At 36.7% G+C, this 27800-nt stretch overlaps 2 protein-coding genes across 6 annotated transcripts in view; both read right to left on the bottom strand.

Moving 5' to 3' along the window:
* The window catches only part of LOC134532530 (uncharacterized), a 38660-nt gene extending 36272 nt beyond the window's left edge, over positions 1–2388 (bottom strand). For 3 of the 5 annotated variants that reach the window (XM_063369011.1, XM_063369008.1, XM_063369009.1), the window contains exon 1: positions 1569–2378. Coding sequence is in view for 1 of the 5 variants with exons in the window: in XM_063369007.1 (XP_063225077.1) it covers positions 2292–2357 (66 nt within the window). In the remaining 4 variants the exon portion in view is untranslated. Of the gene's footprint in view, positions 1–504; positions 1462–1568 lie in introns of those variants that run through there. The other 2 variants (XM_063369007.1, XM_063369012.1) reach the window with 2 other exon arrangements.
* Positions 2389–6589: 4201 nt separating this feature from the next.
* LOC134532529 (G2/mitotic-specific cyclin-B-like) lies at positions 6590–24040 on the bottom strand. The gene is made up of 8 exons (XM_063369006.1): positions 23813–24040; positions 19425–19678; positions 18915–19329; positions 18256–18414; positions 10968–11207; positions 10447–10565; positions 9787–9925; positions 6590–7429 (listed from the first exon to the last, which is right to left on the bottom strand). Exons 1-8 carry the CDS (start codon positions 24011–24013, stop codon positions 7343–7345), a joined length of 1614 nt encoding a protein of 537 aa, XP_063225076.1. The 5' UTR covers positions 24014–24040; the 3' UTR covers positions 6590–7342.
* Positions 24041–27800: the final 3760 nt, after the last annotated feature.

The raw sequence follows: 27800 nt of genomic DNA, 5'->3' as shown, positions 1-27800 counted from the left end.
ATACGTTGAAACTTTATTAATTGCAAAAATTTTAAATAAAATTTATTATCAATAAATTACTTAACTGGGTTGTGGAATGACTATCATGTTCGTTAATCATCTGTGGATATTTACGTCGCACACATGATTACGATACAACAGTTCATTTAGGTCCATTCAAATATACGTAATATTATGTTGCATTTTTGCGTGATCAACGAGTTAGCAATCCACAAAATCAAGTATTTAAATAACAATTTCAGTTCGTTGTAGAGTTCGTGTACCTAGGCTTTAGCTCAGTTTTACGATCGGTAGAACACAAAACTATCTCTCCCGTTTCACCTCTGGGTTAAAATTGATAAATTAGATTGTTTACAATTACAAAAATCTTTACTGTTTTTGGTTATTTAAAGTCTTTTAAAATGTTGATAATATAATTTAAACTCAATGTTCTTTCAATTAGTACGTCGCTATAACAACTTTAGTATGGCGCTGTTTCACATGGTATGGAGGGTTTTTACTTACATAAAATAATCACTCCTGGGTACATATTCGTCAGAATATGCCCTAACAAACTAGTAAACATTTAACAATACGGCGAAAAAAAACTCATCCTTTGTTGCGGATGGTCTGAAATAGCTAATATCTTTTTTTCTTTTGAATTTTTAACAGGCTCCGCGCCCTTGCATCTCACTGGGACGCCATTTCTTACATAACTTCTTCTCAAATAGAAACGTTACAGACGCCTTCTACTTGAAACATGGCCTCTGATTGGCCGGGGCGGAATGCCGTTAACGAAATTTACAAAATCACATCTTGTAAACAAAAGGTATTAACAAAGTTGCAAACACAAAACTGAATTAAATTTAAAAACAAAATTTCCAACAATGCCACATCCTTCGTATATGACACGTATAATAACACAGTTTATACGTTTTGTTCAATTGGTCCTTAGAGGGGTATATCTAATTGCCGGTCCATATATGTCTTCCTCACTACATAGAGCATAGCTCTCGTAGATATACCTAATTAAAAAGAATATATTTTAAATAACTTTTGCGGGCGAACAATATACAAATTAAATAATAAAATTTCATAATAATAATAGTCAATATAATAAGTTTTAATAAATAATAATATCATTAAAATAAGTGATTACTTTCTGTGCATTCTGAAACTAGTAACAGCACAATAGGTTAGCTACATTATAAATACGTACTTTAAAACATTGTGGATAGTTGGTTATATTAGGTAAGTATAGCTAAATTAAAAATACTGTAAAATCATTTTATAGTTGCTTAGCAAATAACTTTTTAATATGTAGCTATCCAGGGCTGGGAAACCGTTTACATGAATTCACAGTAGCTATCCTATCCAAATCAACCGTCCACAATGTTTTAAAGTATTTATAATGTAGCTAACCTAAACCTAACTTAATTGACCATTAGTTATCATGAGTTACAATGAAAAAAAAAAAAAAAAAAACAGAAGATGCACGATCGGGCGTTTCTCTCTCGTCTGTGAAATGAGGGCTTCCCCCCCCCCCCCCCCCCACCCTACGCTTACGGGCTAAAGGTGCAAATACTCACAACTTTAACTTATCCCGGGACTGTTAGGTGAGCCGTCTCACGATCTCTTGTGTTCAGTTTCCCATGTCGCCAATTTTTCCGTCCATTGCAGTTTAGGGCGCGGTTACACGGGAGTCTGAACTACTTCAGGTGAACATGTTCAGCTGTTGAGTGCGGTTACACACAGTCTGAACATGTTTCGTTCGAGGCCATTTCTCATTTAACTTAAACAGGTTGGCAAAGTAGTTCAGATCGACATATCTTCTACATTAGCCTCTGATTGGCTGGTTAGAATATAAACAGTCTTTTGCAGAAATTCTAGATGGAAATTGTTTCTGGCACAAGTTCGAGTAATATTTTTTCCGAATGCAACAAAAAAACCAACAGATAATTATACATATTTTTTAATTTATCCTGACCTTAATTTTCTTAAAACTGAGATAGGTACTCTCGCTCAAAAAATAATAAAAAATAAGTTTAAAAATTTTACTGTGCATGTTTGAATTCCCGATTTGTAAAAAAAATATTGAGCAATATGCAAACACATTTCATTTCTGCTGATAATGCTGTATAAACAAGTGAGAAAATCCCGAGTTTTCTGGATGCAATTAAAAAATAGAGATCAACAACACAGTCATTCGTTGACAGTAGACAATCGGTTTTAGAGCTAAACACACTTTTCAGCAACTACCGTGTAACCGCACACTTTCGCGTTTGTAAACGTGTTTACTTAAACATGTTCACCTGAAGTAGTTCAGGATCTTTTGTCTTCTCACGGTGCGTGCAACACTGTCCTGCTCGGCCAGCCATACATACATCACTGTAAGGGACTTGGTCGGATTGCTGCTAACCAGCAAGTCTGCCGAGATGCGCCTTCGGCACCAGAACGCGGACAGCACCGCATGAAGAGTAACATGGTGTAATAAATCAGTGCCACGTAATTCTCATCCAAGTTTGATGACATCCCCCAGGGCTTCTCCTGATCTCACAGGCTGTTGTTGCCCATTACCATTCAATATAAATAAGCTAGGCCCCATCCCTTGTTTTTTTATTTACTTATATCTATCAATTTACACTCTATAATTACACATTTTCCCGTTATGCCAAATTATAAGAGTTGGTGAAATGTGTTATTAAACATCTACCACATGCTTAAATTATTCAACTGAAATTTTTTTTTAGATTTCTCTTTGCATTTTTGAAATTAATAAGTTTATCTTATTATTTTCTTTGATATAGTTACAATGAACCTTCAATAGTTTTGAAGAGTTAAAATGAAAGGACTAGACCAAACCAAACATTAAACTTAATGAGATATACTATATTTACTTACTTGTGGAAATATATTTTACCAACCTTTTGAGGTACTTAATCTTAATGTCTTTTGCGTAGAAATGCATTAATATGTTACGACTGGACAACATAAATAGGTAATATAAGTTGTTTTTTTTTGCTATCTGTAAACACAAAATTATAGTTTCAGAAAGAGAGCTAACTAGCTTTAAACATGGTTTCATAAATTCCATCAACTTCACATTAACCTTCAGAGTTTTAACCTCAAATACAGGTACAGCTGTAATAGTTGGTTGCCGTCGTCCGCGGTCTCGTGTTCGAGTCCGGGCGCGAGTTCTAGCGGGGTGGCTGGTCTGACTAACGTTTTATGTTCCGGGAGGGCGCCAGGCTAGCTCGGTGTCTAACCAATGAGGGTTCGTGGTTCGTTGCCCCAGCGTGGTCCGCTAGAACCGTCGGCGGTCTTGCCTGGGAATTTACGTTAAAGAAGAATGCGTGGGATTGCCGTAGTAGCGACGTGCCTTTATTCAAGGGATTGACGTCACACCATACAATTACTGAGTACAGACATGCCCCTGAGGGCTACTTGTCCGTTGCGGGGTGCAGGCCGGTACATGTTCAATGTTTCGTGGCACTGGTTTCTCGGGTAACAGTATGCAGGCCAAGTACACTTGATGCAAGAGAGGCGCGCACAGGTGACGTGGCGCAAAGTTACATTAACAAAGTACACTTAATGAAAATTAGGCGCGCTCAGATGACGTGGCGCAAAGTTACGTTGACAAAGTACACTTAATGAAAATTAGGCGCGCACAAATGACGTGGCGCAAAGTTACGTTAACAAAGTACACTTAATGAAAATTAGGCGCGCACAGATGACGTGGCGCAAAGTTACGTTGACAAAGTACACTTAATGAAAATTAGGCGCGCACAAATGACGTGGCGCAAAGTTACGTTAACAAAGTACACTTAATGAAAATTAGGCGCGCACAATTGACGTGGCACACAGAGTTTGTGGGTGACTGGAGTCGGCCAGTCCCGTAAGCGATTGTTTCTACACGGGTGCCGTGCCCACTGGGTGGTACACGCACCGCCACTAAACTTGGCGAAGTTTTCCTTGCGGGTTTGTGGTCAGCGCGAAGGCGCGTGGCCTTAAGAAAAGTTCTGTGGTTTGCGGGAGACGGCCCGTGCCGTATGCTGAAGAGCGACCCTGCGCACCAGGTGTGGTGCGGGGCGTCTTTACGTTTACGCGGTCGGATTAGGTCCTGAACCGTAAAAAACGGACCGGGCACGCACGGAGAGATGAATAGAAAAAGGTTTGGTTTATGCTAAATGACTATATTTACCGGACATTACTTGCGATGAAGACAATGGATGTGTTCTCTCCGTGGGATGTAGGTCCGTCCCGGTCCGCGAGTCGAGTTGAACTGCGGAACTGGCATGGCGTCCGGTGGCGCGTCGGCCCCTGCCGCGCCAAGCTTGACCTCATTACGTTAAAAACTAAATGACTGCGTCTGGAAGAGACTTTAAGGTCGCAAAATTCGTAATTAATTGTTTGAGGGGGAATGGGTGTGGTTCGTCTCTAGTCCACTCGGATTTAGTGTGCTTTATAATAATAATGTCTGGTGTGGCCGTTCGGCTCGGTGGCTCGCTCGACTCGGGTGGGCCACGGCCAGGGGTGCGTTCCGTTAGCGGGAGAGTATACTGGCGGGTGCAGGTCGGGCTTAGGGATGGTCGTCGGTCGGACGTCGTCATGGTAAACAAATGGCTACCTTATTGGTACGTGTAGTACAGTAATTTCCTCCTCCCCTTTAGGCATCACCCCTCACTCTGAAACTGACCTTATGCTCCATCTGGATCCTTTCCTAATCTCTGATTGGTATAAGTTCGTTACATTTCAAATAGTGTAAAATCATTAGGAATTACCAATATAAAACTGAACAAACCTCACCAACTAAAAAGTGCATTATATGAAGCATTTGATGAAAGTTAAAAATTTTTATTCTTTAACTATTTTTTTTTACCCTTGGAACTAGATTCTGATTCAAGAAAATTGGGATTCGACCCATTACTTAATATAATTAACTTTTCATGGTTGCTACAGAAATAGAATCTTAGAATTCCCCGACTTTTCCGTTTTCCAGAAATTTAAGAGAAAAATTCCCTGACTTTCTTATGAAGTACATACCATAAATATTAACGTGCATATGATTAAATGTAATATAAAAATTTCAACATGAGGTAAAATAAGGTTTTTTAATTGTGTTATTTTGACGGCAGAATTGCGAATGTGTTTTTTCCTTCGACATGGCTGGTGAGAGCTCCTCGGCCCATATTGCTGAGTTGAATACTTTTGTAGCACAAAGTGCAGTACGCAGAATTTATGTTTTTAGCAGAGGGTTTGATATGCTGAAACTGTGACTCCTTGAGCAAATTCTCCTTAAAAGTAGTTTTCTTCGACATAAGCTAAAAAAAAAGTACAGATTAATATTTTCAGGTTAGGTTAAAAAATTATTGTTCATGAATTCTTAAAAAAAATTTACTACACAAATAGAAAAACTATTACAAATTCACACCTAGCAATATAACGGGCCTACTTAGAGAATTACAATAGCAGCATTACAACATGCAATACTCTTACATTCTTGTAATGTTAACAATTCTGGGGAAAAACATGTTCAGTTATGCATATTTTTTTAAACACAATGTAAATGTCACGCAACAGAACTCACAGATTATAACGGTTGAAAAAAAAGTAATTAAAACAATAGTTAGAAAAAATGCAAAAACATAACCACACACAAAAGCCACGTGTTTTCGTATCAGCTTGGTAGTTTTCAAAATGAGAATTGGTATTCGTATTGCTTCTTTATCAAAATGGACTTTATTTTCTTATGATCGCATCAAAAACTAACTTCACCTGAAACAATGCCTTTAAATTCACGTAATAAGCTTTGTACTCATCTTATTCCAGGTGAAAATAGCCTTCAAAAGATAAACGACGCCATGCCCGTTCTGTAGTTCACTGCATGGAACGGAACAAAACACAAAGTCTCAAGGGCAAATTAAAAAGTATCAAAACACAAACAAATGAAGGCCGGGTTCGCTAGTGAACAAACGAGTGCCTGGATTGGCCAGAAGTTATGGTGGGTGGTTGTAACAGCCTATTGCAACGGACAATAGTAGACCAAGTAAAAAAAAAGTAGCAGTTGCCGTGTGCCTTAAGCAGCAGCCTTTTAGCGGAGTCGTTCGGTAGCGGTACGAGCGCATCAAAACAAAGCTTTGTTTGAATTATAAGCAACTTTAAAATTTCCAGAATTTGTAGAATTTTCCCTGACATTTCCCGGAATTTCCTGACATTTCCCGGTTTTCTAGTCCTGTAGCAACCATGCTTTTTAATTTATATAACAAACAAATGTCACTTTAACAAATATGGCTCCATGCCATAGGTGATTTTTAAATTTTTTTAAAGGTTCAATATACATATTTTTATATTTGTTAAAGTATGAAAGTCTGTCTGTATAAAACCTAATCAAAACTATCTTACAGTCGAAGGTAAGGGCAGAAAAGGTAGATTCAGAGGCTGAAGTCCCATTAAGTCTATTGAAAATAATTACATTTATCAAAGTAATCAAGAAAAATTAGTTTACGCATGTATATGCAAGCAGCATATGCTCATGTCCCACTGACAGACTGTAGCTTTACACAAAACAGTAACACATTCTGGTTGATGAAGGTCATGTATCACAGCAGCATGATTGTACAAACTTTATTAAATTGTAAAATTAACTAAACAATTCTACTTTACACATTTAGTCTTGTTAAAATGATCTTTCACCACAAAGGAAAGTATAACACTAACATAAGTTCCTCCTAGAGTTTGGCATTAACCTACACTGCAGCCTTAGTACTAACTGGTACCAAGAATGCACTTGATTTGGTTTCCTTGCAAGCCAATAACACGGATACTTGGCTAACTGCAAGGAGAATGTTCAAAACCAAACACTTTGACTAATACAAAAAATTACATTTTATAAAAGCACAAGAACTATCAGTTTAATCAATAGATATCTACAAAACATTTTTTTGGTACAAAACATAACTACAAATATTTTCAGTCATCACATAAAAAAGATTTGAAATTAAGAAAACAATTTCAATTTTTCTAAAACTAGAAATTTACAAGCGCAAATACCTCGCAGACAGCTTTTCAATGTTACCATTCAGACAGCAAATTGTCAAAGGAAAATACATTTTCACATTTATAGCCAACTATTAACACTTCAGTACGTAAAACATAGTAAAAAATACAAATATTACACCATTATTAACAATTCTCATCATAACACTTCAGTACAAAATTTAATTACTATAATTATTTCACAGATAAGGTACAGTTTTAAAGTAAAATGCATTAGCATTACACAAACTTATGTTATAAAATTAAAAACAAAAGTGGCAACAGGGCTCGTGTGTTGCACACAGCGTGAGAAGACGCAAGAAGCGCACTAGCTGGCGAGGGTATTCAGCCTGGCACGATCCACTTGCAAGGCGATCTTGCCGAACTTCGGAGAACAGTACTTCATGAACACTGCCTGCAACAACAACGAACACTGCCCTTAATTGACCAGACAGCTCTAGCAGAACCTCACTTTTACATGTTTCAAGGGACCAGGAAAATAATATGTAAAAACTATGAAAATATAAGGAAATTTAAAAAAAAATTATATATTAACTACAACTTCATTATCTCACATGGTAAAAACAATACATCCATCCAATTTTCAGTAATTCACAGATGTTTAAATAAAGTTGAACAAAAAATTTTCAGTTCTTGAGTAGCAGAAATGAATGTTAAAGAATCTCAAAATATCAACTTTTTATTGCAAGTATTTTTAAATATTACACAATTCATATTTGGACTAGTTTGTATAACAAAGATGAGAAAAAAGAAGGAACAAGAAAACTGAGAGGATATTCAGAAATACCTCAGACTGATATTTCCAGGAATTACAAGGAAATAAACTGTTAAACAAGGAAACAAATTTGAAGTGGAGCGAATCTTACATGGTGTTCCTGGAACTGTTTTCAAGCTGTTTTGACACCAACAAACAATGTAAAAAAAAAATTTAAAAAAAACTATATTGGTAACACACTGGTCTATTTATTGTGATTCAAATGTTAACAGTATTTACAAGAAATCAAACAAAGAGTTTGATATTACTAACTGAAAGATGCTGGTTATTCAGTTTTGCTTAAGATATAGGCCTACTAATAGTTTTGGAATCTGATTTACAAACTTACTAAGACTACTACTTAAAATAAAAAAAAAGGATGCATTGGGGGGGAAAGAGTTATGAGTTCAGTTAATATGCACAACATTGTATCGAAGAGTCAATAGGTACCCAATTAAAATAGTACCTATTAATATTAAATTATTTTTAAGAATAAACATAACTCATTTGACGGTGTTTCAGAACTTTTCTGCAAGTTTTGCAGGTACAAGTTTTGTATCTTCACTCCCGTCAAAGAATAAATATATGTATATTACATTCGCCGGCAAATGTTGAGATTTGCTTGTAATGGGGAGATACTGCAGAACGTATGGATTTATATTTCACCCAGACCTGCCAACATTCAAATTTAAAAAATCATGAGGTCCTCGATAAAAATTTCCAGGCCCATAAATACAGGTTAGATATAAAAAACAACAAATGAGAATCTTTAAATTTAAGTGACATACCTGTGCATATGTTACATGGTCTCTGCTTCAAAATTTATTTCAACAAATAATAGGTTGCAGATTTAATTTAGTTTAACATAATTTAGCGCTGTCGTGTAGTGATCATGCAGGGCCGCAACTAAAAAAGATGTAAAATAACATTCTGCTCGTGTAACACTATTATCACTGATCACAGCAAAATTAATTTTTTTATTGGAAGCAATACACTTCACGTGTTAGTTGTGTTTTTTGTAGCGACATGTTTCACAATGTCTCCTCTTCCACTATGCGAGATAGAAAAATCAGCACGGCACACGCTACAAAACGCAAAATTACTTCCTTTACGTGACTCGAGTATTGATGGAAACTCGTTACTGTAAGCTTTCGTAAAACTTGATTTGTAACTTTTACAAACAAAATCTTGGGGCCCCAAAAAATCGTGAGGAAACACTATTTTGGCGTGAGGACGTGAGATGGACCTTAAAATCATGAGCCTCACACCAAAATCGTGAGAGTTGGCAGGTCTGTTTCACCTATAATATGCAAAACTATTGATGCCGTGTCTCGTGTACAATGTTAACCCGTCAGTTTCAATGTTAAACAAATGCTAACAGTCAAAAGTTGTGTTGGAACTGTCCCTTGGCGCAAAGAGAAATTTGTTGATATTGTTTACTATGTAAATCCATCTGCTGCAGAAATCTGTACATTAAGACGTGGAAAAATTTTTAGAGGATTTAGTGTAATCTTTTATTCTGCAAAGAAAAAGAAAAGCATATCCACTACTTCCATTAACCTAATTGAAATATAATTTTCGGACCACAAAAATACAGCCTAATCATTTTTAACTACCCGAAAATTGTTTAAAGCTGAAACTGAAATCAACATTTACGTAATTCAATACCTAGGTGAAAATTCTGACATGCACAATAACACGTTAATGCAACCAGGATGGCCAACCACTGTTATTAACAATTCTTAAGAGGTAAAGTTGTTAAAATGTATATAGACAATTCACAAATATCAACTTTGATAGGTACTATAAGTGTGTGGGATGAAACAAATCTTTCTGATAATACTTTTCAACCGTTTTCTCAGAGCAAGACGCAAATGTGATTGCTTTTTATTCATTAACCATGTCATGTCGGCCAACCTTCATGAGATTTCAAACGAAAGATTGTCGCTGCCAGCCCCTAGCTATTAGCTGGTAATTGTTGGGGATGTGGGTATAACCTGGAACTTGCTGGTCTTGGCTGCGAGCATGATGGCGGCCATCTTCCTGGCCACGGGCAGCACCGCGGCCTCCTCGTACTGGGTGTAGTGCTGCAGCGTGTGGCTCCACAGGCCCCGGCCGCCCGCCGGCGACGTGGCGCTGCGACACAATACCACACGCTGCTGCAGCCACGAGGTCGGGTGTGCTCGCGTCGCACACAGCTTTCTACAAACTACCACAGGATTAGACATAGAAACCATTTTAATTTACTTTATTACTGTGTAGCATACACGTACCGCCCCTCAAGGCAATAGCCTGATTTGGTCCAAGGAAAGAGAAACTATTTCCCGTAGAAACTATGGTGCTAATTAAATTTATTTTTTCTCCGGAAGAGTATGTTAATCAAAACACCTAATTTTTTTCATCAACTATCACTTCAAGACACCGCTCTCGTTAAAAAACCATTTACAGTCGGTTGTATCTTGTGACTGATCGCATCCCACTGACAGGGTCACATCCTACCGAGTTGAATCTCTTCGTGTAAATGAACATCCTTTTCGTTAAATGTGCGTAGTCAAGTCTGTTGTATCGTATCCTATAGAGTTGAATGTTTGTAAAAATGTGCTCCCCCCCACCATTACTAAAGATCCCCGAGAGAGCCAAGGAAGCCTGGCACTCACTAGAGGGCGACGTAGAGGGCGGCGGCCGCGCAGAGGGAGGGAGGCACGCTGCACATGTTGTACTGGATCAGGCACAGCTCCTGGGCGTACTTGGCAAGCGTGTGCAGCTCCGAGGTGGCCTGCAACACACCACGCGTCAAATGCAACCAACGGTAAAGAGCTGCCACATTGCACGAGCGAGAAACACCCTTCATATGCAGCAAAACGCCACTTACAAAAATTTCCCACATAAGTTTTTTTAAAAAAAGTAGCCCTTCACCTATAAATGCTTACTACTATGCCATTTTATCCCTTTTATAAATACCTTGAGGAACTTCTTAACCTTAACAGGTATTTAATGTCTTGCTATAAACAAACAAATAGAACAAGTCAATCACTACACAACACTTTGTAACAATCAGTGTTATTTCCAAAGTATTCAAATAATACCTAAAAGAATAGCGACCACACATGTAAAACTTAACCAACAAAGCAAAATAACTTTGGGCAGCTTCACCGAGTTGGGACAGGCAGGGACGGACCTTGGCTGCCTTGCTGAAGCGTCGCAGGAAGTGCATGGGCGAGGGCCGGCCCAGGGCGAACCCCAGCACCTGCAGCATCGTGAACTCCATGCCGATCATCTCCTGCTTGCAGAACGTCTTCTGCGAGATGTACACAAAGTCAGAGATCTCTGGGGGCAGCATCTCCTCGTACTTGGAGGCCAGGAACATCGCAGTAGATCCCACCAGCTGCAGGTTCTTCTCATTCACCATTTTGTATTCCTGCCAACAACGCGCCATCACTAAAACAGTCGCTCCCTAGGCCCGGGTGGTACAAACAACACTTTCGAAAAACTACAGTACACTTCGGTAAGGAAAATAAAACTTACAACAGTGCAACATAGTAAAACACAAAACAAGAGGTAAGAGTTCAGCACCACACTGAGAACCAACAGTCATATTGGTGTTTAATTACATCACTATAACAGGCTGTCCACAAATACCTGGTGAACTAATTTCAGGACTACTCCAAATAACTTTATTCAATTTTTTATCATAAGGTAATTTTTATGTATTATAAGAAAAATTAACCATATTACAAAATACATATATTTAATATAAAGGAACATGTCACTATGTTAAACAGAGAAAGCTTAACCTTCTTAGAGATGATTTCCACATGATTTAATGAACAGTTTCCAACTATTTAGTGGAATGCATATGACATTGAACATTTAATGAACTGAAGTGAGGTGTCAAAAAAACATATGCAAACGTTTTGCTGGAATTTAATTAAAATTTTCACGACTTCCAGCACTACTACTGTGTATTTCAGGACTTTTTGTGTCCCGTCCATTTTCTTAATTTTTTTTCACGACTATCTGTATAAATAAAAGTTGCAACGTGCGCTTCGGCATTCAGACGCCCGCCGGCTCCTCCTGTTCCCTCGTTCCCCTTAAAACCACCTCCCGCCATCCCTTCTGACGTCCGCGTGACGTAGGCGCCTCCTTCCAGGCCTACTGAGTGAGACACTAGCGCCATCTGGATTTTTTATATATAGGGCTGTAATAATTTTGTTCGTTCTGTTCTGTTCCGGGAGCGATCGCTGTGAGGGGTGCTTCGGCGTCGCACTGTGTTACGCATGGCTTGGAGGTGTTCTCTGGTCGGTGTCTTACATATTTTTTTCTTGATAATTCTGTAGTTTTGCCTTCTGTGTCATGTTTGGCTTGCCTCCTTGTGGCCTCATAAAGTAATGTTTGCTGGACACTGAATTTGTTTCGTAATTTTCTGGTTTGCATTGCCAGTGTGTTTCACCTTGTGCATTTCTTTGATTTTTTTTTTTTTTGCATTTGACCCATTTTCCGTTAGGGCGTTTGCCTTTTTCTCCGCCGCACCTCTCACGTCCGGACAGACAGCATTCTATCTGCAATTGCTTGATTTAAATAACGTTATCACATAACATTTGTATATTGGCTATTTGTATGCTCATGAGTACCTGTTTACGTAATTCTTTCTTTCGTAATTCTTGTTATGTGTTGCCCCTCTACATTCATATGGGGTTTGATTTAAAGAATAATAAAGTTGTGTATTTTTGTATTTCTGATACTTACGCTTATTTCTTTAGGGGTTGCACAACACGTCTGGCACTCTGCCTGTCCCTTTACAAGGGCCATTGTTTTTTTTGTTTCTAATTGTTAACGTCATTGAGGTAAAGTGAGGCGGATTTCCCCTTCCCCTTCACGATACTTCAAAGTCACCATAACATGTGTTATGACAGCACATACTGGACCGATTCAGACAATCCTGTAGCAAGTCGTACAGTATACAACATCCGCAATGCTACAACGATGCAAGCATGCTGTGTTCAGTTATAAACCTACCACTTCCAACAACTAAACCTACTCATTAGAGAAACAACTCTCTTAAGGTGCACATTCACTAGAAATAATACATTAAAACTACCCAATGCAATACCAAAAGTTTAAATTGTGTGTGTGTTTTTTTTAGCAAATTAATGTCAGCAATTTGTTTTTGAGACAAGTGTTCGAGATGTTTACGCAAAATGTCCCCAGCATGTTAATATACTACTGGAACTTCTTATGAGTAAGAATTAAATTATGAGATTTAAATTTCAGCAAAGTGACAATTTTGTCAATTGTAGTTTTGTTTATTACATGACTGATTGTAGTGCAATGTAATTAAAAGGATAATGGGGAAAACATGTGTAGGGTAATGAAAAAAATTCATCACTTATGTCAATGCTTTTTTTTAAAAAAAAAAAAAACCTTTCTTCAAATTACATTCAATTTTTATTAAATGCAATTCCTTAGGTGACTTGTGATGTCACTAAAAAGATGCCAAAAAGAGATTTTAAAAAATTTAAGAGATGTAAAAAAAAAAAGCAAAAACCAACACACACACACACACACACACATATTAGCAAATATAGAAGCACATGACAGGGTAAGGAATAGGAAGAGGGTGTGAATTCTTTCCCACAAGAAAAATATTTTTGTCCAGTGTTAAGTTGCAATCATAATAAAAAGCTACCTTAACCCAAGTTAATCCCACCGCTTCCCAACCGAACCAGCATGATAATTAACTTTGTATCAGCAAGAGGTTTAATTCAGCTTAATCAAACTCAACCTTCGGCCCAACTCTTGGACCTATGTCTCACTAATATTGAATCATGTCTGGTTAGCAAAGCTCTGGAACCACTAGTTAAAGAAGATAGTTTTCATCCTGCATTAGAGATAAACTTCCAATTTGATGATATGTCAATAAACGATAATTAGGGCCTGGAATTTTTCGCGATCACGAATTTTGCGAAAATTCGCGCGAATTTCGCATGAAAACGCGAAAAGTAAGCACATTCGCGAAAACCACAACATTTCTATATTACACTGCGAATATATCCCCGAAAAGTACCATTACAGTAGAATCCCGCCGATGCGACGCCCCTCTGATGCGTCCATTCCGTTTATATGACCGTTTTTTGAGAAAACATGAAAAATTTAAGCAGAGAAAGTCGAAAATTTGAGTAAAATCGGCTGAAAAACAAGTCTGTTACACTTTGTTGGGCTCTATGCGTTCACGTTTATCTTGGCGAGAGCTGTACTGTAAGCAGCCAGGCATACAAAAGACGTCTAAAAATAGATACCACCCCTCTAGACTGGCCACGCGGCAGTGTCTAGACGAGCTCGGCGCCTCCACTATCGCACGAAAAGCCGTCTCAGCTGTCATGTTATCTTACCCGCCCGGCGGCTTGACGTCATACGTGACTTGACGCGACGCTTACCTCTCCCATCCCTGCTAATTCTTTAAGGCCACAAACCATGTAAAAACAATTCCCCCCCCCCCCCCCCCCCTTATCCAACTAACATTTCAACACATTCCCTCCCTTATTTCAACCTTCTGCGTGAGACACTGTCAGCGTGTTTTTTTTCTCTTTTTTTTTTTTTTATGCTGCGAAGGGACGTGGAAAAGATATTTGCTTGAGCTGTCAAAATAAACATCGCTGACGGCAAGGGCGGGAGCGCATCCTGTCGGTCTGTCGCTGTGATTATCTACTCCAAAAACATGTCACAGCATTTCAGGATAGCATTGTTCTTATTTCTTTCGTTTATAGCCGAATGTTTTCTACTTGATCCACACAAGGTTAAAGTATCCTTTAACCCAAGTCTTGTGTTTCAGCATAATTACCTTATTTTTACATAAGCTGTGTTCGTGTATGGTTTTGATGCTCAAAATTGATCTGGGGTATAGTTCACACTAAGTTTCTTCTCATTTGTGCGCTGGGGTTTGTTCAAGTGGCAACCCCGTGTTCCTCCACTCCATTAAATACAAGCATATCAGTATCAGAAACATGGGTTTTATTGTACTGACAATAGCACAGTGATGTGCAAATTTTGCAAATGTAAAGTTTCATGGGATAGAAAAGATTTCATTGACAAACACCTAAAGTCGGCTAAGCATGTGGCATTGGCAGAAAAAAAAAAAAAAATTGTAGTTGCAAACATCTATAGCAACGTGTCTGTTTTGTGTAACTGTTTTGGATTTAATTGGCTGTTATTATGCATATTAGCCTATTCCTAGTATACATGGATTGTTTATTAAATATGTAAACTATTATATTCAATAACTGCACAATTTAGTCAACATTTAAAATACTGGTAAAATTTCCATTGCATAACGAAAATACCGACTTTAAACCACAGCTTTTCTAATTTGAAAGTACCGCTTTTTGCATATTGAAAACACCGAAATTTTCCAGGCCCTAACGATAATACATCGTCTTCATATAAAAACTATAAGATTGGTGACTATCTCGGCCTTTTTATTGCTCTTAGGGACCATGACTGGTCAATTTTATACAATTCTAAAAATATAAATACCATGGTTGACTACTTAACGTGTACAATGAATGATCTTATAGAATTATTTGTACCTACTACTATTAAAAAGGCTAAAAAATATCCCCTATAGTATTCCAACCAACTAATAAAATCTCTTAAGAAGAAATTGCACTACCATAAATTATATAAACGAAATCTGAATCCTTTTTACTATTTATTATTCTCAGATTACCATAAGGAAACTAAATCACTTATGTGTAGGGATAAAACAAACTGGCTTTGTAATATTAACAATAAAATTAAGCAAAACCCTAAAAATTTTTGGAATTATGTTAAAATAATGAGAAAGGGTTATAGTCAGCATCCCTCAGTCAATTAAAATTAATAACTCAATTACGGATAATAATTATTTAATTGCAAATTCCTTTGCTGAATATTTTTCAAGTGTCTATGTTACTACAAACAACACAAATAACCAAAACATATCTCCTTGTTGTTCATACAATATTCCAACGTCTAATATCTCGATTAGTTTAGTCCTATGGAGTATAAAAACCATAAAATCTACATTGTCCACAGGACCTGATAACATACCAAATTTTATCATCAAAGGTTGCTCCTTAATCCTTGCTCCTCTCTTACAGCATATATATAATTTCAGTATTCTAAATAGCATCTACCCTGATAAATGGAAAATTGCCAAGGTTATTCCTGTACACAAAAAGGGCAAAACTTCTATTGTTTCAAAGTATAGGCCTATATCCCTGTTAAATGGATTTGCCAAAATTTTTGACAAAATAATATTTAAACACTTAGCGTTTAATGTAAATAATAGATTGTCTGATTCACAGCATGGGTTCAGAACAGGTAAAACAACCATGACAAACTTAGTCTCCTTTCTTAATCCTATTTATTCAGAAGTCATCACACGTGGTCAAGTAGATGTTTGTTACTTTGATTTAGCTAAAGCTTTTGACACTGTTAATCATCAAATACTACTGAGCAAATGTTCCAAAATTGGGCTAAGTGATAAATGTTATCATGGTTAACAAGCTATTTAAATAACAGAAACTTTTATGTTTCAGTACAGAATATAAGTTCAGATCTCCACCCAACTCCTCCTGGCATCCCGCAAGGTGGCACACTATCTCCTTTACTTTTCAATATCTACATTGATGATATAATATCTGGATTAAAGAACTCAGTTGGCACTCGTTTTGCCGATGACTTAAAGATACATATATAGAAAAATCTCTTCATATCATGACAGCTATCTACTACAATGTGATATTACAGAAATTGCAAATTGGTGCACAAATAATTTGGTCAATCTAAACATGGAAAAAACTGCTATCATTACCTTCTCTAGAAAAACCTACCCGTTGCAATATGAATACAAACTTGTTAACTCACCTAATAAAAAATCTCAACATGTCAAAGACCTAGGAATTTTACTGGATCAAAAACTATTTTTTCATCTTCACATTGAAAACATTATCTCGGTATCTAACAAAATACTTGGTCTAATTAAATTTATCACCTTTAACACCTCCAACATTGACTCTATTCTCTCCCTCTATACAGCTCTAATAAGATCAAAACTTGAATATGGTTCTATTATATGGAATAGCATCAATAACACTGATATTGAAAAGCATGACAGGATTTAATCGAAAGTATCTGACTATATTAACAAAAAATTAAATAATCAATAACATAGATTTAAATTCCCTCCTTGGTTCATTATCAACTAGAAGAAAGATCTTAGATGCCATTTTTGTCTTCAATTGTTATTATGGTAATCTTATATGTCCTCATATATTTGATGTTACTGGCATTAAAATTCCTTCTTTTAATAGCTGTAACCCACCTTTTTTGTGCACACTTTTAAATACAAATGCTATTATATATGGACTTGTTAACAATTTTAATATGTATGTTAATCACTTACAACCTACCAGAGAGAAAAAACTTGTTAAAAAAATTATTCTTTTGGCATCCAAAGATTAATTATCTTTAAGCTCTAATGTTATTACCTAAATTATTTAATACCAGATGTATTAATCTAAGGATACTAACTGTATTTATCTACATAATATTATATGTTCTGTACTTATACATTTATTACTCTCATTAAAAATATTTTTGTTATTTTAAGTAATTTTTAGAAGTTAAGCACTCATATGGATATTTGTATGTTATGTTGTCTTGTCTTTGTTTTTGTCCTACTATTTATTGTTCTTATAATTTATTGTTTTGTTCTTATTTTTGTTCTGTTACTGTATTTGTTTTTTTACATGTCTTACATGTTGTGCCCACCGTTGGAGCCTTGTGCTGTTGGTGTGGCATGTAACAAATCAAATAAATAACTAAATAAATAATAAAAATAAATTTAAAAAATCTGAAAGAAAATTAGTTTATTTAATATAAATTTTCAGTAAAATTTTTTAAGAAAGTAATTCAATATGGTTTACCTTTCAAATAAAATTTTCTGATTTTTATGTGAATTTGCATGTTTTGATTTATTTAAAAACTGCGTACAACTCAAAATGATTGAGGTGATACGTATACAGAGATCTCTGTTTGGCCAAGATTAACTTTGATGGTAATAATATTGTAATTTTGAACTTCCAGCACCACTTGATTCAGCAAAGTAGTTATAGTGTAGATAGCCTATGTAATATAGTCATTAGTCTAAACTCATGTGTTCCAAATACAACAGAAATAAATTATTTCAGGTCATTTAAAAGCCTTCATTGGAAAATAACTATGTTGGCAACACCAAAACTATGTCCGCCAAAATTTCAGACCGTAAGTAAACACTATAGACAGGTGCATGCAATTTGTGCGTGCATACACACCACAAGATTCTATATACAACCATAGAAAACTTTCCAATAGATAATCTTGCAAGTTTCATTCACGGTCGGTCGAGAGTGCTGTCCATACGGTACATCTGTCGTGTATCTACTTGCCTGCAAGAACCTGTCCAAGATGTCGACAGCAAGATACAATGTCTCTGCAATCAAGTGGAAGTCCTTGTGGACATCGATCAGCCAGTTGACAAGGATGGTCCGCATCCTCGGCGTCACTTTGCTGTCCTTCAGAAAGTCGCTCTTGACGGCATACTTCACCTGCAAGCGACCGAGTCGAACAGCACTAGCCATCACCATCACTATGCAAACATCCACAATGACAACAGTTTCTGTAATACAAGCAGTTCTTTGATTTTTTTTTATAACTCCATTTCCCTGGAATTAAAGTGAGAATTATTTTCCAAAACAGCTAGTCATAAATAATATTCAAACAATATGCACTAAATATGTAAAATGGAACAAATTCAATCATAGTATATGTTACCACTCTTTTGCACTCAATACATGATGATCATGTGTAACCTACAGAGAAAAAAAATTATATCTTTGTATGTCTGAAACATTAGTTTTCATTCATTGGAAAAACATCAATTCACTGAGCACTTTGACAGTGATTATGATAGAGGTAGTAATGGTGGTTGTGGTGGTAATTTCAATAATATAAAAAGTAATTTCAAAGCCAAAAAATTATTTGAAAATAATATTTTGGATCTTAAGTTTAAAAATGAACACTTACAAACGTTGATGGTACAACTCACCTCCAACTCCCGCAGGTACTTGTAGATGTCGTCAACATAGTCAGACACCAGAATGAGGTTCTCTCGATCATCTGTGTCTATGTCCTCCACATCTGTCGGCAACAGAACAGCAGAGTACGGGAGTAGCTTAGACTCCTCTAGTGGTTCTGTCTCCGGGCCATTCGACCTGTCCACCTTTGCACTAGATTCTTCTTGCTTTGCCGCTGCAGATGCTGATGGTGCTGCAATTACTTTGGTATCCTTCGTCACCTTCCTGTCTATTTTGGCCCTGTTCTTGTCCTCTAGCCGCACAGACACCTTTAGTTTATCTTGCACCGGTCTGTTCACAGTCACCTTTTCTTGCAAAGGCCTCTTATACTTTTCTTGCAAAGGTTTTAGTACCTTAACTGGTAAGCATTTCTGGGTATTTTCTTGCCTGAAACACACACATTATGAGAGTTTAGCAATCATTTCAGCACAAATCAGTTATAAAATTATATTACATTTTATTTGGCAACACCAGATGCTTACCTGGGTCGAATGCTGATGTTGGTGACCTCCTTACAGAGTGTGCCAACATTAGCACTGACTGCCTTGGTTTGTATCTCCTTGAGAACGGTGCGCTGGGTACTGGCCAGGCCCGACATGCCAGCCTTGGCCCGGACTGGGACCGTCATGTCGCGCACCGCCAGGGTGCCGCTTTTCCCTTTGCCCTGAATCGGCATGATGCCGTTTCGAGCACAGATCCCAAACATGCCGCTGGCTCTGGGGAGGTTCTCCTTTAACTGCAAGCAACGCATCACCCCTCATTATCATAACTAAGCTACATTTATATAGGCCTATTTTATCACCTTGTTAAGAGATTTTTATTACTGTGACCCTACCACAAATATAGTTGGTTTTACAGTCCACTATTATTAATAAAAATACACTTGGTTAATATACTGCTTCTGCTGTTCACCAGGGCAGTCCGAGCTAACATCTAGTTTTATTAGGTCAGATTAGTTTTGCACTCTTTAAAGAAAAACACAACAAAGAGAAAGGTTTGGCGAGATAAGTTCAGCTACATAAAATTATTTTTAAAAGTTTGCATCGTGATATTGTCGCGATATTGATAACATCATCATTGAGGCAGTTCTGGAGTAACTACGACCTGTATATTCTTACGGTCAAGTGCAGGAAAAGGGACTTTTGGATAAGAAAGTTTCAAATGCTTGTTTGAACCATATTTGTTTCTTTAAGAAATTACATTATGATAAGCAATTATAATACATCTTCAATATTTTCTTTAAAATAATAGAGCTATAGCTACAATTTACAATACCCAGGACATTTAAATAATAATGGAAAATTGATTAACAAATTATATTAAAAAGGTCTTGCAAAATACTCTAAATTGGGTGGGATTTTAGTATTATAGACATACGATACCGTAGGTAATAGATGTTTGGTAGTGTGTTCTAAACTGGAACAGGTAGGGGTGTAGTAGGTATATATAAGCTAGGTACCTAAAGTTAGTTAGCTTGCCCAAACTGAGACCTCACAATGTTCTTACCGAAATCTATACTAATATTATAAAGCTGAAGAGTTTGTTTGTTTGAACGTACTAATCTCAGGAACCACTAGTCCGATTTGAAAAATTCTTTCAGTGTTGGATAGTACATTTATTGAGGAAGGCTATAGGCTATATTATATTATCAATAACATTAGGGATCCTTACTGAAAGTCCAATTTAGAATCAAATGTGTTGGAGGGGGTTAGATACAACATGCAGTACACGTACGAAGTGTGTGTTACAATGACGTAGGCGCTAGAAGTTTATTAAGCGAAATACCACTCACTGTCTCACTCATCACGAGATCTCTAAAACTATACACCCGATTGACTTGAAATTTAGCATAGTTACTCATTTTGTGATGTAGACGCTCACTAAGAACGGATTCTGCGGAAATCCGATCCCAAGGGGAGTTTCTGGGGCGTAATATATCAAAATTTCCAGTTTTTTGTAGTAAATCACCATGGCAACGGCTGTTGCTTTGTTGATGCTTCATTCGTCTCTATGGCGACTATTTCATTGTTAGTGCAGTCATCACCATTGAAATTTTGCGGGTACTCTAAATATCAAAAATTGCCCTTTTTTTCAAGTATATATATTTTACAGACATAAAACTTCACAGTAATGTTCCTTATGTTACGCAGGATGACATTTTCTGAAAATTAGATCCCATGGGTGGTTAAAACCAGGCAACAGTGGGTACTTTGTCTGCATGAGAACAGGATTTTGCATTGTTAATGCCTTCTGCGTCTCCATGGCAACGGGCATCGCGCAGCAGTGGCGTACCCACAAGGAGGGGCATGTATAATGAGCGGCGCAAGAGTGATCTGCCTGTAGACTGCCGTAGCGAAGTACGGGTACATCAGTTGTACCTTGCGTGCACGAGTCGGGAAACCATCGGTGCTATTCATTTTCTCTCCGGTACATTATACAGCATTGTAATAAATTTTCACTGAATTTTTTTTATATACCATTACTGTAAATGGGAGATGTGGCTTAATTTTTTTCCATTAGTATAGCCGTGCAAAGCCAGGTCGGGCAGCTAGTAGTAGAAAAAATTACTTAATTACATTTAATTGCTTGTCATTTTATTTAGTTGGTAAATATTTACTTGGGCGGTATTTCCGAAAAAAAAATGTTAAAAATCCGAAAATACCTTTATTTTATGCTCTTCAACTTCCCCTTTTCATTAAAAGTGGCGGAGGTAAGAAATTCCAAATACTTTAGGAGATATCGAATTATTAAATTTCATCATATGTAGTTGAGCGGTATTTCCGAAAATAAATGTTAAAAATCCAAAAATACCTTCATCATATGCTCTTCAACTTCCTCTTTTCATTAAAAGCGGCGGAGATAAGAAATTCCAAATACTTTAGGAGATATAGAATTTTTTAATTTTGCAATACAAGACCTGTGGAACCATTCGAGCGGCGCCATTTTTGTTATTTTGCCGTGTGTTCGTGAATACGTGAATCGTGAATGCTTAATTAATAAAATGGTTGATTAGGTCAGGTCAGTTAAATTATTAATACTTTCAAACTAAGCCGACATTAAAAATAATGTGAATTAATTTTAATGGCTGTTTAGTTTTAAAATATTTATAATGTAACTGACCTGACCAAACAAACCCGGACAGAGGGTGAACAGTAAACTAAAATGGTCGATTAGGTCAGGTCAGTTACATTATAAATACTTTCAAACTAAGGTGATATTAAAAATAATGTGAATTAATTTTAATTATTCTTTAGTATTAAATTATTTATAATGTAACTGACCTTACATAACAAACCCGTAACAAAGGATGTACAGTAACAACTCACGTAAATTTTTTTGTTACTTATTACTTGCGCAACAATATCAAAATAACAAATAAGACTTTAAAATTAGAAACGTTAAAAACTCACCTAAGTTGGAGGCGGTAATTAAACACCGTTTTAAACAATAATTGAACTAAATAATCACGTATTAGTTCATTTGAATTCTGGCCTATCACGTGACATCATTATTCAATAAAAAAATAGATACTTGTACGTAAACAAGAAACAATGGTGCACGCACGCCACAGGAATGCGCTGGTTTTGTGCTGAAATTTAAAAATTCGATATCTCCTAAAGTATTTGGAATTTCTAATCTCCGCCGCTTTTAATGAAAAGAGGAAGTTGAAGAGCATATGATGAAGGTATTTTCGGATTTTTAACATTTTGTTTTGTAAATACCGCTCAACTACATATGAATAAATTAAAAAATTTGATATCTCCTAAAGTATTTGGAATTTCTAATCTCCGCCGATTTTAATGAAAAGAGGAGGTTGAAGAGCATAAAATAAAGGTATTTTCGGATTTTTAACATTTTTTTTCGGAAATACTGCCCAAGTAAATATTTACCATTTAGTTCCCTTTGAGGCATGCAGTATCATGATACCTATTGACAGTATCCTCTTAAATTTCAAGACAAATTAAAGTAATGCATTTGATTTGGAAACTGTTTGTGTATATGCTCGGTCGACAATCTAAGTGGTATAGTGAAATATATTAAACCAGGTGAGACTGTAATACATAATATGATACCATAGGTATTTAACTGATTAGGCACAATTAGGGTGGAAAATGGTCTTTGCCTTGGCTGTAACATACTTACAAACACTACTTTCTATTTGAAAATATTCTCAGTTACGCTATATTCCTAAGGATCTCTGGATAACCATAGGATCATGTTGCAGCTAGTATCAAGTAAACAGTAGGATGGTAACCACAGGATAAGCGATAACGTATATATCTCATTGAAAACAATTGGCTGCGCTATTAAAGAACAAAACAAATTTAAATCACTATATTTACAATACAGGTAATACAGTAATATCATACCATCTCTTAAACCGAAAATACCATTAAATGTTTCCCTGGACTCAAGTATGGCGGTGGCTTTTACCGCACTGGCGAACGTAAAATGTTAATTACATATTAGGTTCTTGAAAAATTCTGAATGTGCCTCAATATAATCATTAGAAATAATACACACAAATAAATAAATAAATATTCAAATATTAAACTCTTTTTAGAGTGGCGGCGTTACAATAGACAATAATGTAAGATTTTCATGAGTTTCAGAAACCATAAGCAAATTTGTAAAATATACCTATTATCAGTGTAACAAAATGTCTGCAAGTATGTAATTTTCAACGGCGTGTTAATAAGTACTATTAATGAGCCAACAAGTTCACATAGCTGTCACCGCCTTTTGCTGTTCAATATTTTCCCCCACATTAAATTATTTTCAATTACTTTATTACAGCAGAAAACCAAAAATAATAAAGCCGATAAGTTCGTTAAACATCTAGAACGTAAACCAGACTAGTCATACTTACGGCTGTAACATTATAGTTAGACATTTCACTTAAGAATCTCACAACCAAGTGATAAGATATTAATCTTCCAAGGAATACTATCGAATAACAAACGTCAGCCCCAGCACACAACACCACATTTATATTTCTTCCATTTTGAAAGCGAACGGCATCTTGGGAAAGATATATATTGGTAGATGCCACGAGCAAGGGACCAATCATTTGCTACGAAAATTGGCTGCTCTCGGTACCAACATTACATCCTAATTATTAACTTTAAGAACGAAACAAATTTGTTTTAAAAAAATTGCTTAAACACAATGTTGTCAATATTATTTAAAGTAAGTTGCAAAATATCTTGAATAATAAAATACAATATCATTTTTTTAAATATTTATAAAAACTATCTGAAACGGAAAATATCATTTTGGTGAAATTTACAATCGGCTTGAAAATATTAAAGCTAAGTCATGTAGTTTAGTATAAAATAATATGTTAATATAACTGAATAACGAACGGTACAAAAAAAATTATTCTCTATTTTATGTGTAGGAAAACTTAAAGTTTAATCGTTGGCGTAAGTGATGAAAGGATGTGGACGTGTGGTGATGTAAACAAAAGAAGGAAATCGCGAACTAAATGTTGACACGTAATCTGTGTAAGGTGTTATAGTTAAAATAAACTATATATAAATTGGACGAATTAAGTAATTGGAATTTTATTATTCACAGTAAGGCTCATCTGCGTTCGAAGATACTTAAGTATGAATATCTTCAACAACATTCCAACTCACCTGGATTACGACGGCCAGAGGAAAGCGGAGCAGCTGTATAGGATTATAATAACGCTCTTCGGCGTCGTCGGACTTGTATGGGGCTACATAATAGAGCAGTTTTCACAAACAGTGTATATTCTCGGCGCTGGATTCGTTCTAGCGGGACTTGTCACCATCCCGCCGTGGCCGATGTACCGCAAGAAGCCCCTGCAATGGCAGAAACCGCGTCCGGAGAACGAGGCGGTCGAGCAGTCGTCCAAGTCAAAGAAGAAGAAGTAGTCGCCTTAGGAGTTTAATTTAATGTTAATGTCCAAGTAATTCTGATCATTATTTTATATGGCCAAATTTTGTTATTTGAATGACAAGTAAAAGTATTTGTTGGGCGAAAATTGTAGTGTTTGTACTTCAGCGCCCCCCCCCCCCCCCCCCTCTACCCCTAATTTAATTAATGATTGAAGCTAGTTTAAACAATATTAGGGCTTGGTGTAATGAGTATATGGACTGCAGTGCTGTGCATTTGACATTTGTGATTATGCATCTGATTGGCTAAGTTGCATATCTGCAGGTACCTACAGAGTTGATGGGATTGGGTCAGCTTATAGTCAACATTGTGTATGCTAGTGACTGTTATGAATGACACCAACCAATCAAAAGGCAGGTGCAGTAACTAATGGGAAATCATTATCAGATAATGTTCTAAAATTATTGGTACTCAAATATGTTTGTAAATTAACGCTAAAAAATTGCCCACCAAGTACAGCAATAACTTAACCAATCATAGTAAAGTGACTATCAATCTGCTACGTATAATATGCCTACTAAAGCTTGTTTTATTGCAGTTTTATTGTAGGATGGTAAGAAGTGTGGATTGGCACAGTGGTTGCCAGGCAAATTGACTCATTGTTGAAGAGGCTATGGTACACAATACAATATCATTGCCATCAAAGTTCTCATTTGCAGGAATTTATTTGCATAATTATATTAATACTTTTTTTATTTTAAATAACCAAAGTTGCAAATAAAGGAAATAGGCTTTGGGGGAGGGGGGGATAGCATATAATATGACCATGAGGGCTGTCCAAACAAAGTGAAGTAATATGAAATATGCATGTAAAGAAATCTTTGTACTTCTCAGTAAAAAAGTGTCACCAATTTGAAAAGCAATTAGTATGTTATATTGTTATTAGATTAAACACTAGGTTAATTAAAACAGTTTTACAAACTTCAACAAATATGTGGAAAATTTTCAGTTATTTTACAATAGAGTACAACTTAAAATGGTTGCTAAAATTCACATGTTTGCATCCGAAAGTTCACAGCAGACAGATGCGTGCGCGTGGCTCCCGGCCTGCTTGAACCTGTACTGAACATATTCTGTTTTTAAATTCATCTATATGGTGAATTATCAACATTAACCATCACTGCAAGAACAGCCAGATTTTAGGTTTTTTTTTTTTATTACCCCAAGACTGCTACAACTCTGGATAGTTGTATGAAAAGGTTTATAAGTCACCACCTAAGAAGCCAGGTGATCATAAATTGGATATCATCAGGACTGCTGAGGCCCTGTGTACCAAGGTTGATGATCTGAAAAATGAAAACTTTAGCCTCAAAGACGCTACTCATTGATTCGCGTGTGGAGGCTGCTGAGATAAAACAAAAACATTGTGTTATCAAACAAGGTGTGAAAAAAAAATGAAAAAGTTGTATAGCCACATTCTCATGAAAAATTTGTACGGTATGATCAGCATGAAGCCGGAATGTGTCGTAAATACCGGAGCATCAGGCAACAGCAGCCCTGACCTCCTCCTGACTACAAAACTCGCGTCACTTCCTGTTGTGACAGTCATTGAGAAGTGGTTTCCTGATTGCAAAAAATTATATTAGGCCTGCCTCATTTAATCTGTAGCATACTGTGCGATCTGTTACGGCGACATTGTCACAGGAGGCCCTTGGATCTCTCAGATCATTACAACTTGCATTTCTGTCTTTCCTACACAGTTTCAATAACTTACAGTCTTGTCTAGGTGATGTTTTCCTCGGGCAGCCTGACCTTGGCCTGTCAACAACTGTTCCAAACTCATTGTATCACTTAATTGTTTGTTGCACATGTCTGACATTTGCAAAAACTATCCAATCCTTCATTGCAAGGTCCTAGCCTGAAGTTCTACGCATTGTTATCTGCGGTGTTGTACGGGCTAAGGAATAGCTTCATCTACGTTTATGAACTGCCAGCATACTTGTATTAAGTGTAACTAAATATTTATTATCTTGGAAAGCTGCACTGTGATTGGCTCAACGTGCTCTGCTCAGCCAACCACAGAGCACTAGTGATTGGTATGCAAGCACCATTTTAGTGTGTTCAAATTTCTGTATCTTGTCAGGATAATAGTTACCGAAAGATGAAACAAGTGGGTTTTGATGCGTTTCACATTTTTCATAAAATTTTGCCATTGTTTGCACATAGAAATCGTGCATGGTTTCTGTGTTTGTCTCGCGATGTAGCACCTCTACTGGAAAGTACCTAGGGGTGGTCTGTGGCAGTGCGAATACATCAGTTTTGTGCAGTTTCACGAGGTGCGTTTTGGCTGCAGTAGCCAAAGCTGGGGCTGCTTAAGTAATTACATGTCAGATATGGGCTTCGTAGAGCCGCAACCCGTGCTGCACTTTTCTACCGGCGTGGCTGCTCATTCCTTGGGTTAAGTGTACACATTCTGCTGTGTGCCTGTCCCCTCTGATTGTCTGAGGGTCTGCCAGAGTAGTTGTTCTCCAAACAGGGTTAGTTGAGGCCTGTGATCAACTGACAGTAGAGTTTTGTGAATGAACACCACTGCCTCGGGTTTCGTAGAGTTCATCTTTATTCGCCATGTCGTACACCACTGCTGCATTGCACAGTGTGTGGGTTGCAGTCAGTGGCTAGTTGTATGTCGTTTGACTTACTATACAGGACTGTGTCGTACACATAGCAGCATAGTTTTACAAGGCAATGCTCTGGCTTAGGCATGTCGCTTAAATAAATATTAAATAGTACAGGGTATAGGATGCTGCTTTGTTGCATGCCTGCATGTATTGGTTTTAGGTCGATTTAGAGCCTTCTGTGCTGACTATAAATGTTCTGTATTAGGTTACTAGCTTTATATAACAGTTGAAGGCTTTTCCCAAGTGTAGAAATGTAGCCACTACATAATACTGAACATTGAATGCGCTAGTTATTTCCTCTGTAAGATGGGCTAG

This window comes from Bacillus rossius, chromosome 6 (genome assembly GCF_032445375.1).
Source record: "Bacillus rossius redtenbacheri isolate Brsri chromosome 6, Brsri_v3, whole genome shotgun sequence".
Lineage (NCBI taxonomy): Eukaryota > Metazoa > Arthropoda > Insecta > Phasmatodea > Bacillidae > Bacillus > Bacillus rossius.
Note: the sequence above shows the minus strand (reverse complement) of the source record. Positions and strands in the feature narration are given on the sequence as shown.